The sequence below is a fragment of the Astatotilapia calliptera genome, chromosome 10 (genome assembly GCF_900246225.1).
Source record: "Astatotilapia calliptera chromosome 10, fAstCal1.2, whole genome shotgun sequence".
Classification (NCBI taxonomy): domain Eukaryota; kingdom Metazoa; phylum Chordata; class Actinopteri; order Cichliformes; family Cichlidae; genus Astatotilapia; species Astatotilapia calliptera.
The window spans coordinates 2,392,698-2,404,995 of NC_039311.1; the positions used below are offsets into that span (position 1 = coordinate 2,392,698).

Consider the following 12,298-nt stretch of genomic DNA (forward strand, 5'->3'; position numbering starts at 1 on the left):
TGGCTGATACAGCCCCCTAGTGGTTGCTTAATGTTCTGCAGTCAGTGTGAATGAAGCTGAAATAACTGACTGTGCTGCTCACATGTAGGTGGTGGATTTACAAGTCATCGTACTTAAAGATGAATTTCAACTTTACACTACTGAGTTACACGCAAAACACAAGACCAGAATCTAAATTGGCATGCAACGTTAAGAGAGGCCTAACAAATATAACATCGACTAATTTGCTAATATGTTAAATATGTGTGTTTAAGTTTTACATTGCCTAAGCTACCCGCGTATTCTGCAGTTAGTTCCTGTCTATTTGTGTATTCGTATTATACTGTCTGTGATTTGAAAGTTAGCGAAAAAAGTTCATATCAGTTTGCATATACATTTTAAATGCTTTGATCGCTGGCTGTCTTTGTACCAGTAGAGATTATGAGATCAGTGCTACCGTTTAAACTGTCACCTGCATGTCACGCTGTACCATACAACTTCCTCATATTTTGCAGCTTTGACAGAATTCAACGGATGCTCGTCCCCTCCAGGGAGACAAACAGATGATACCGCCAATAGAAACGCGAATTTTCACGACCAGGCACCGCCTTTACGCGACGGATATTGGTTTGAGCCAATCAGCAACTGAAGTTCCGCGCCTCCTCTCCGTAGACGGATTTCCGAACGTAGCGAAATAGCCGAGAGTTTGTTTACGTCCTGTTGGTTAGCTGACAGCTGTTGTAGCGCTTTCCTCACAGAAACACTCGTGTCTGCATGTCTTTGTTAGTTTTCCGGAACTTCGTCAACTTTTAGCCAAGTGTCGTGAATGTCTGAGATGGGATGCTTTATTGAATGAGGGGCTGCTGCTAGATGCCGACAGGAGGATGAACTCCATCACCGGTCGGGTTCTTGCTATCCCCGCCGCCTCTGTCACCAACTCTGGAGCTTCAGCCTCTCGAGCCCTACATGTGGAGCTCACATCCCAGCAGGTAAATGCAAATCCCATGAGCTTTCGTTGTCATCACACTCATTCAGGTGAACTCGGGAAAACTTGGACCGGGCTCCCATATTGTGTTATGTACTAGTTTGTAACTGCTGCCCGGAGGTCCACAGCAGGCCTGGCAGGCTAGCTAGCTAGCAGTTGCTAGCTTGCAGTTAGCTAGCCCGTTGGAAATAAATGGAAGTGTGTCTGACTCGCCAGACACGCCGAAACCAGTTAGGTCGCAGTTTGGCTTTTGGAGCCTAGCCTTTTCATGGTACTGCCATATCGCATTATTTTTCTACATATTTATGTACAAAGCTGCTTCTGCTAATGGTAACTTAACTTGGCGTCATGTCAGCACGCAGGTGACAGCTAAGTAAAATCAGCATACAGCGTGTCATTATTTTGACACTAAACGCTCTCGTACGGCTGCTTTAATGTGATTTGAAGCATTTCAAGACTGAATGCGTTATTGGTCCGTTCAACCCCGGGGATTAAGTGGAAGACTTTTAAATTCCGTGCTTTCATTCATTTGACATGTAGGCTTCTCTCGTTGTGATTACGTACCTTAAACCGGAACTAAGTCTCCTACCGACAGATCTCCGTCAGTGTTTACTGGCTGGGTATTATTTGTAGTAGAAAACATGTTGTTTTCAAATATCTTTATTAGGGTTGAGATAAATGACACTTCCTCGCTTCAGTGAGCCAGAGGTCTGTGTGCTGCAGGAACCTCTTGGACTTGTTTCAACTGTTATCCTGCTTCAGACCACTAAACTGAACATTAGGAACCAAAATATGGAGTTAACCTACAGCATAAAATGAATCCTCAAACTTAAATCTTCTACTACTACTATTACTTAATGGTAGTTAAACCTCGCAAATGTGTATTGACATTTGCAAATTCTTGGGATTCATAACGTGGGTGTCACTGATGCACCATTAGATTTTCTTTTCTCAGTGAAATGACAGACAGTATAATGTATTTACACCACTAAGTGTAACTCTTTTCTCCCCCAGATAGGTGCTGGATCGATTAGATGGACACTTTGATAATGCAATTTGGAATGATTCAAACTATGTCCTCATTTTAGTACTATCGACATATTCCAATCTTATCCTGTATACTGGGTGTTTTTGTTTTTACTTTGGGAAACCACAAGTCTCTGATATGCAGTTTTTTGAGGGTGGTGTGTAAGTAAAATCTTTTACTTAAACTGCAGCTAAATACACACATTACTTGCTCTTTAAAGAATCAGTATACCAATTTGTTGTTTACGCTTATCTGTGAACTCTGGCCATGCAAATAGTTGGGTTTTTCTATCTCTTAATCGTGTGCAGTTACTGCATTACAGTGGAAACCAACTGGCTTTGTGTTTGGGCCATAAATTGCTAAAAAGTATCAGAGATTTCATTTAAAACACTTTTCCTTTGTATTTGTTTAATTAACATGGGTCCTCTTGTTTATCTGTGATCTCATTAAAAAACCTGATGATGACCTCTTAATGCAGGCTATATGCACATTCATTTTAACCACATGAGACCTAGATGGATAAATACCTTTGTCATGATGAGAAAATTGGATTGCAGAAACCACGTGGCATTTCCATACACCAACAAAGAACAAACACATCAGCATAAAAGCATACAATACATCAAGACCCTTTCATTGGACCTTACAGGATGATTTGTCCAAACTAGCTAGGAAACGTATGTGTTTCCCATGTTTAAAAATTGAACTGGTAAATGGACTGGTACTTGTATAGTGCCTTTCCACTCACTTTGAGCACTCAAAGCACTTTCTGCTACAAGCCTCATTCACCCAATCAAATGCATCCAAACCCTGTTTTTATCTATACCTAAACGCTTTATGCACTCTTAACATTCACACACACCCTGATGGATGCATTGGGAACAACTTGGGGTTCAGTATATTTCAAAATATGAACTGCGGATTGATCCAACAACCTTGTTATTGGTACCCTCTACATCTGTTGCTACAAATGCTCTATTAAGTGCCGTGAGGAATAAATTACAGTTTGGCCTGTGTTTTGTAAGCACAGGGGGTAATAGCGCCACCCAGATGGTTTCACTTTAAAAGAAGAGGCAAATGGATGCCTCTCGTCACCCACAACAGTATTTGCCTAACATCTAACACCATAACTATAAATGCGTTCCTAACTCTGTAATGCAATTCACTTCATGCTGTTACTGTCTTTCTTACAGATTTTTAGTGTTCCTCAGAGGGATTTCCAAACCAACAAAAGATTAAGAAAGTCAGAACACTTTCAGTAAAAGCACAGTAGAACATGTGGAGCATTTTAGAGCCCGCTTTGAAAGATACAAGTTTCCTTGAAAAGTTCTTTACATGTGGTCAAGAATAACCCCTAGGTACTGATATTCAGTCACAGACTGGATCAGCTGTTTGGTGATAGTGTGCTGGGATGATTGTTGCCCCCTGAAATCTTTGCTGCGTTGAGAACAAGGCCTGACCTCACAGCATTTAATGAAATTGTCCGGATCTGGTCCCTGCTGTTCCTTTCCATCATGTAGGAGATTCACTGAAGTGGTAGTAGTGTTTGTGCAGGAATTGGTGTACCAAATAAACAACACAAGAGAGAAAACACAGTCCTGAGGGGAGCCTGTGGAAGTTGTCAGTTTGTCTGAAAGTAAAGTTCCTACTCTGGTTTAACTACCAGGGAAATCCTTGATCTCGAAAGCTAAACAAGACAGAAGTGAAAATTCTGTTTCCCTTTTATCTGTTAAAATACTCAGTAAAACTGTTAAAAGTAGAGGTGGGAATCACCAGACACCCCACAATACAATATCATCACAATACTTGACTCACAATACGATATATTGGGATTATTACTTTTTTTAAACATGTTGTGATATGCTCTGTCAAGCTAAGTGTGTCCAGTGTTGCATGGTTTTCTTGGTTGCACTGATTTCATGTATGTTTGCTCAGCTAACCTTCCTGAAGGATGACGGTGCATGAGATTAACCCTCTTGTTTGTAGTATTCCCAGAGTATTTTATTTAAATAATACGGAGATTTGGCGTCTCTATATCAATAGAATACCTCCATGCTATTTATCACAATCCGGTTTTTAAGTGATGATGTGATGAATCCTGCTTCTGGGTCCAAACTACTCTGTGTTTAATAAGTCTGTTGTGTTTTAAACATGTTTTAATGCTTTGTATCTTGTTCTATTTAATCTGAACAAGCCCCTAAAACAGTCAGTGATCACTGTTGGCCTCTCTCGGTTTTTATTACCACTGTTACTTTTAAAGCTCAGTTTTTAAACCCTTACGATGTAACTCCAGCCCATGCAGCAGTATAGTAATGACTAACCTGGTATTGTGGATGGATTATCTCAGTTGTTCTCCTGACTGAAGTTTAGCCCATTTATAAGATCTGGACTTGGAAACGGCTAATGACGTCAGACTTAAAGACCAATTTTCATCAATTAAAGATCAATTTTTTAACCCAACTCGTAGTTAAAAGGCGGGGAAATGGCCACAAATACAAGTAGTGTGTGCAATACGTAAAATAGTTCAATAAATCACCCTCATACAGGGTTGGTAGGCAAATTGCAGCGGTCTCTTTGATGCCAAGTTTATGATCCCATGTACAAGACCAGTGATGCAAGGTCAGGTCTAAAGTCTTTGGGACCTGAAGGTCTAGGAGATTTAGGAACAGGAACAATTATGGATACTTTCCAAATTTAAATATTTAGTATCACAAGACTGAGATGATCTAAAAATCTTCAGATTCGACCATGCAGGTCAAGCGAAGCCTATCCCCTATCCTTATGTGGGGCATTGGTTGTTAGAGTAATGCATCTCTGGGCTTTCTTGATGACAAAGTGCCTTCTGTCTTTTAACTGTACTAAAGGTCCCTTCCGGCTGTATCATTGTAGCTCCTGAAAGCATTTTTGTCTTATAAGGTCTTTGAACTTGTTTGACACCCAAGGGTTGTCATTCGCATCATTTAATCCTTTTGGTTGGGACCACAGAGTCCACACAGAAATGAATATAATCAGTCACATGTGTAGTGTGATCATTAATGTCAGCACTCTCAAAGACCTCCCATACAGTGCAGTCAAAGCAGCCCGGCCACACATTGTCATGTCAGTGTAGGGTCTTTCTTCTGTCTCAGTAGCCTCTCATAGACAGGATAAACCACACTACGATCAGACGCCCCTAGAAGCGGAATCAGTGTCGTCATCTTTGACAGTTCCATAGCACCAGAATCTTCTATTTCCTGGTGGGACAGTCGACCTATTGGTGGCATGAGTGAAGCTTACTTTATTGGTACGCTAATGCGAAATTGTAATGGGACATCATTTAAATTCTTAAATGTGCACCAATCTTTCCAGTTTAGAAGGGAGTTTGAAACTCTGTGACCTTACTGGTTTACTTGTTTACTGAGTAAACACTGACTCACTTTACAGGTTATAATCAGTGCTAATCTCAGGCTAGATAATACATGTTTTAACTGAGCAGTTTTGAATACTTTGAGTACTCCACAAAGTAAGTGTGTGTGTGTGTGTGTGTGTGTGTGTGTGTACTATAATTGTGAAAAGCAAACAACAAGCATGCACTTTGACCTGATGCACTGTTTTCGGGGTTGACTACTGTGGACTAAGTGAAAACTGTCGCTTTATCTCTGGGCCATAACCTGAGATTCAGCTCTCATCAGCAGCTATGATCCATGACATAAATTCAGGGGAGTTTGAGGTCCATGAATCCACCTTACATGCATTTGCATCCCACTCGGTACACATGGGCAAAACTGGTACTTGGGAGTTTAAATTAGCAGCAGTCCAGAAACTGGTCCAGTAGTGCATGACATGAAAACTTTGAAGGGAAAATTGCATTTAGTTAAGTCATTTTAGATTTATATGGCACGTAGATTCTAGGAACTTTTCGGTCACACTTTTTTATGTGTGTGACCAAAAGGTCCCTTGCGTGTAGTTAATAAGAGGAGATAATCCACTTCAGATGACTGGAAATACTGAGTTTGGTTTATGCAGTACACATGATACCAATTTGCTTGCTGTGAAATAACTTGACACTTATTTGCCCTACCCTCTCATGCATAAATGTCACATTACATAAACTTCTTGGGCAATCAGAAGAGCTTTTAGGACCATTTGTCCTGTCCCACTTATTCGAACATTTGCATTCTCACCTATACGTGTCTGGGTTTAGTTTTCAGTGCTGCAGTTCATATATGAAAAAAGCTTACGTTTATTTTTAAATGTATGAGAGTGGGGATTTGTTGGAAGCCTCTTGCATAAAGTTGGCATCAGTTTTAACTGTCTGTACTTAATAAACTGGCATTCAAGTGTGTTTTCTTATCAGGGCTACCTGTCGTATCTGCTTTAGTTTGGTCAGTCCACTCTGTAAAACAGGGGTTGGCGACTCCAGGTCTCGAGGGCCGGTGTCCTGCTCCAAAATAATGTCTGCATGCTCATGAATAACAGAAGGCTTGTGACCACCTAGTCACCCAGATTACAAGCCACGTGTCACCATCAGACTTGTATGGTCGTTTTATAACATGCGGTCAACTTTGCAGTGCTCTTCTGTTCGAGCGTAGTCTGAGAGGACTCTGATGTTTGAACTGTTTTGAATAATTTTGCTGTTTTATTTTTGTTTTCCATGTGGTCCATGTTTCCTGTTGAGAAATGTACATTATAAAATTAATAAGGAGAGGGTTAAAAGTCCCCTGGAGAACAATCATTTGTTTGTTTTTGAAGTCGTTAATCTTTTGGGAAATCCCATGACTTAGATTTGTCCTCGCTATGGCTGCAGGAAGGAGGTGGGCCGGCCATTCAAGGGAAAGGTTAGACTGTAGGATGTGCCGTCCAGAGGGGCCGATGGCGCGATATGGCAGCCTCGCTTCTGTCATTCTGCCCCCGGACAGCTGTGGCTACAACTGTAGCTGCCTCCACCAGTGTGTGGATGAATAGTGGAATTGTAAAGTGCTTTGAGGGTCTCGAAAAGCGCTTGATCTAAAAGATTTCCCAGGAATCTTTTAGATCAAGACATGAGATTTTTAGTAGATTGAAAAGACTGTTCACTAACAAAGTCCTTGACTTCAAAAACTTCAAACAATCCAGTCTTAAAGTGTTGCTGGATTGATTTAAAAAGTAACTGATGACTGACATAATGTTACAATGAAGATGAGTAACGCCTCCATTACTTATGCTGCCTCTGTGCATGAGAAAGGACGGCTATTTTAAGCTGTTTTATATGTGGGATAGATTTGACCAATCACATGAGCCAAATTAAGCTGGTTACAGAACTCTGTTATCAATAATCGTCACTATTTCTCATTGTCTCTCTCCCTCTCTATTTCCTCCTGGCAAACAGAGACGGTTGCGTCATCTTCGGAGCATCGCAGCCAGAAACATTGTCAACAGGAATGGCTCTCCACTGCTGGACACGTACTTCACCCTCCACCTTTGTATAGGAGACCGCATTTCTAGAGGTCGGTGTTAACGTCCTCTCACACACTACTGATCATGTTTATCCTGTACAATTTTTTTTTTTTTTATCAAGAGGCTTTTAAATAAAGTTAAATGGGCAGTGCGCATATTTATATTTATTTTGTACTTGCAGCAAGTTGTAGTTTAGTATCTCAGGCAAATGCATTTGAAAGTGGCACTAACACTGTACCGTTCCTCTGATTTTGGAACATGCAGTCAGTGCAAAATTTGTATGTGATAGATTTGTGTAACTGGTGTCCAGCTGAGCTTCAGCAAAACATGTTCAGGGTTTAGTTCCTCCTGTTTATTGTGCATTAATCAACATTCTTTCATGTTTCTTAGATTTTTACAAGAGTGAAGTCATACGAGACTCACTGGTGAGTAAACTAACCCTCAGACGCTTCCTCTCCGCGTCCTGGGATAGGTCCAGTATGTTGTCATTTCCTGTAGCCTGCTGTTGGAGAATGTACTCATTACGAGCAGCGAAGCAGTGCTGTATTTTATGAATGCTAAGCTTGGCATTTATCTGATCCCTTCTTGCCAGTCACACATGTAGCCAGCTCTTGTTTAACATGATTTGCTGAATAAAATATCAGGCGTGTGTCGGCATGAATAAAATTTGATCCGTGTTTCTCTTAAACAGCTTTTTCTTTTGGCCTGCATGCATCATTAAGCTGTGCAAATGACCGTGCTGTGTCGTATTACCTTGTCGTTGTGTGTGGTTTTGTTTTTTTTGTTTTTTTTTAATTTCCACTTTTATTTGTGATGCAGACACAGCTATGCACAAAACTACAGACGTAACCAATTACAATTACTGTTTGGGCTTGCTGCCGAGCCATGAGCTGACCTAAGCTGCTTTCCAGGCGTACTCGTCAGTACCTTCAGCAGACAGACAGTGTAATGCACTTCAGGAGTCATGACTCCTGTCGTCTCCCAGCACAACTTCCTCCTGTTTTATTTAACATCTGTGCTGGCGTTCTCGGCTATTCCATCTCCTTCCTGTCATCGCTCATATAAGGAACTGTTTCCTGTTGCTCTTCCTGTTTTCATTCCCCTCTGCTTCTAATGCTAGTTCTTATCTTCACCTGTGGATTGTACTTCTGCTTTTGGCCTTCCTCTCCTGCCTGTCCATGAAAGTTACCCAGGGAAAAAGAGATTTTTCTGTATGATGAAGGGAAATGGTACATAGTTAAATTAGAAAAGTCAGTCATTCACCATCTTTCTCTTCTTCCTGCGCTCTAAAACCACCAAAGTCCTCTCCTCCAATGTCGGAAACGAACAGGCTCAGGATGGCTTCGTCATCCACTCTCCGCTTCTCTCCTTCGTTGTCACTTTCAAAACCAAAGAAATCCTCATTGTCAGTGTCAGAGTCGAACATCCTCTGAAGGGCCGTGGCAGTGTCCTCCTCTCCATCATGCAGCAGTCCAGCCCTTCAAAATCCGTTGGTGATCGTGGATGTTTTCGCACTTTTCCACGCTGTCAGAATCCACCGGTGGAGTTGGGCATAACTTGCTTTTCGCAAGTTTATCGCCGCTCGTCATCCACGCCTCCCGCTGAATGCGTAGCGCTACTTTGAAGTTTGTTTTTCACGCTACTTCGTACGGCACTACGTTGCCTGGCGGACGGACATGTGACTAACATACCACTCTTGAACCCCGATCCTTCCGCCAGGCAACGTAGTGCCGTACAACAGCGGAAATGACTCCAGTTGTGTGCCGCTGAACCAGCGGTCATGCTGTCGTTCTGAACGTTCAGGGACAGACTACAAACAGAAATGGGGATCAGACTTTAAGGTTAATGCAGAACAGAATGATTCAGTTACTCTGCAGTGGTTAAGGATCACTGTATGGATTTAAGAGGTAACATAAATTTTGCTCTCAGATTTTTATTTCAAACTCTTGAACCTATCCTCCCATTAAAAACAAAAAGTCAGAAAGTAGAAAAGATTTAAGATGTGACTGCTGTTCCTTTTGAAATGTGTGTGTTTATGGATCTTTGTTAGAATCCAACTTGGCGGAGCCTGGACTTTGGCATGCTCCCAGACCTTCTGGACACCTCAGTGTCTTGCTTTGTGGTGAGAATCTGGGGAGGGCAGAAGGAACAGTACCAGCTCCTCATCGAATGGAAGGTTAATTTGGACGGCCTCAGATACACGGGGCAGCAGGTCAGCAAACACACCCAAGAGCAACAAAGTAGCAACACAATATATAATTTTTCCTGAGGCTTTCTGTGTGGCTTTTGAAAAAGTGAATTGTTACTGCAAAAATCTAATAGTACAGTTTTGATCTTTACAAAGGATTTGTTGGATATGATCTGACACATGTGTTAAATGTTGAATAGCTGAATGTGTAATTAAATCCTTCTAAGAGCGCGATGCATGCATTTCCGTTCTGTCCATGTGGTTTACGTTACTTCATGACATATCAGTAGTTATGAGCAGGGCTGTTGCTGTGCTCTTAGCAAGTTTATGTGTAAAATGATCACTTGGACTCGGCTGCACAGTTCTGTGTATGAAATATTTTTCATCTACTTGGAATTTATACAAGTGGATGAATCTAGTTCAAAGGTAGCAAGGCTGAGGTGATGCTCACTGCTGTGAGCGAGTGAATGTGGGGTGAGCCATATTTGGAGTTGAACATTTAACTCTGGATCTGCGTTTGAGTTTTAATTTCTAAATATTTGAACATGAAAACTAAGTAGTTCACTAAATGGAAATCTTTCTGTCAATTTAAAGGGGTCTTATATGCAGTGCTTAACAAACTGATTGTTGGTGTAAGATTTATGGCACAGCTGGCCTGAATGAACAGTTTTAGTATTTACAAAATAATTTTTTTTAATGTTTCTGTCATTTAAATTGGCATTTATGAGCAAACTCTTTAATCAAAATGATATTTCTAATGCTAAAATATAGTTACTATTGTTATAAAATAATTTTCAAATTTACTGTTTAAGAAAAGAAACATTTATTTATTTTTTATTAAGATGCTGAGTTACAGTGATTTATTTCCATTTTTAAAAAATCATCAAAGAAGTCCAGTGTGATTGGGTGTAACAGTAAATGAATTCAGTTTATTTGCTTAATAAATAACAACATGCTTTTAGTTTAAACTTTCTAAAATATGTTCAATATTTTTCTCTATGTGGTCTAATAAGTTTAAGTACTGCATGCACATTATTAAATGTGAATAATCGCAGTAGAAACAAACTGTGGTTAGAAATACAAGTCCCCAAACATTAAACTTTCTAAATTACTTTCAGTCATATAGAATAAATTTATTGGTGCCTATTTTACTGTAATGTCATCTAGTTGCTAACATTAGGTAAAATGATTATTGTGACTGTCTGTCGTTGCGTCAGTTCACTCTTTTATTCGGTTACACCAAATGTTCTTTCACTCAGAGTTAAATCATCTAAAAATGCACCGAGCGTATATACGTTACATTACATGATTGTAAATAACTTCCATCAGTGTAACAAATGCTTAGTGCTTTATATTTTGACAGTAATCAAAGAAAATTGCAATTCTCTTCCTCATCGTCTTCAATACAATTCTCTTTTCCCGTGCATGCCACATATATGTCAGTGGTAGGGAAACAACCAGTGATTATGTAGCAGGCTGCTCATTAGTGTAATGCGCCACATGCTGCATTGATTCAGTAGTAATATGAAATGTCTGCATGTGAAAATGTGATTTAGAGCTTCAGAATCTAGCTGTCTGTTTGGCTCTTTGCGTGAAAAGTTTGGCCCATTCAAAGCCTTCATCAAAATAGTAAATGCAGTTCAAATGCTGATGAAGAACTCAATGTTATTCCAATTTATTCAAATCCAGACTGCATTGGAGGTTGGTAAACAGCACAGTCTCATGCACATCCAGATGCAGCCGTCCTTTGTTCTGAGACTCTGTCCCCGTACAATCAGCCTTTTCTGCCCTGCTTTGTCCACAGATTCGATCCAGAAATCCAAATGAGATCATATTTGGATTGAATGATGGCTATTATGCAGCTGACTTTGATCAGAAGGTATGTCCTTTCGCCTGTTTTCTAAAGCTTTTTGCATGACAATAGAATACCAAGTTCAAATCTTGTTAGCATTGTTTCGACGTTGTTTGGCTTCTGCGCTGAAACTCAGACATGTGGCTGTTTCAGGATCAGTCGGAGCGTAAGAAAAACAGCCTGCTTCAGGTTGACCAGAGTTCAGTCAGGAACTCGTACAGCGTTTTTTCTCTGCTCAGGTAAGATTCAAGCTGTGCAGCATTGTCGCATCTCATATTCATTTTATGGAGCTGGCCTTAAATCAAATGTAGTGAATCACGTTTTATGGGGAGCATCTTCTGCTGACAAATAGATCCATTCAGTTTTATTTATACAGCACTGAATCACAACAGCAGTCGTCTCAAGGCGCTTTATATTGTAAGGTTGACCCCACAATAATACATACAGAGAAAAACCCAACAATCATATGACCCCTATGAGCAGCACTTTGGTGACAGTGGGAAGGAAAAACCTCTTTTAACAGGAAGAAACCTCCAGCAGAACCAGGCTCAGGGAGGGGCGGGGCCATCTTCTTCTTCTTATTATTATTATTATTATTACTTTTATTAAATAGGTCTTTCTTGCTTTTATCATAAATATTTTCAATACATTTCCTGTGTTTTACTTGCCTTTTGTGGGTTTTACTTGGGTATTTGCTGTCCAGCAGATGGTGCCAGAGGAACAGTTTTATTTTAGAGTCGTTGTGAGGGAAGCTCTGCAACTTGGTAGTAACTCATACATCCCAGAGTGAACACTGTTGGTCTCAGACAAAATAAAACTATTGAATTACAGATTTTAATCACCTTTTCATTA

General features: G+C 40.4%; 1 protein-coding gene across 1 annotated transcript in view; it reads left to right on the forward strand.

Moving 5' to 3' along the window:
* Positions 1-626: 626 nt before the first annotated feature.
* uvrag (UV radiation resistance associated gene) overlaps positions 627-12,298 on the forward strand; it is a 92,889-nt gene continuing 81,217 nt past the window's right edge. The window contains exons 1-6 of the mRNA XM_026183038.1: positions 627-968; positions 7,339-7,456; positions 7,797-7,831; positions 9,457-9,618; positions 11,399-11,473; positions 11,600-11,685. Of these exons, the coding sequence (XP_026038823.1) occupies positions 864-968; positions 7,339-7,456; positions 7,797-7,831; positions 9,457-9,618; positions 11,399-11,473; positions 11,600-11,685 (581 nt within the window). The 5' untranslated portion in view covers positions 627-863. The remainder of the gene's footprint in view (positions 969-7,338; positions 7,457-7,796; positions 7,832-9,456; positions 9,619-11,398; positions 11,474-11,599; positions 11,686-12,298) is intronic.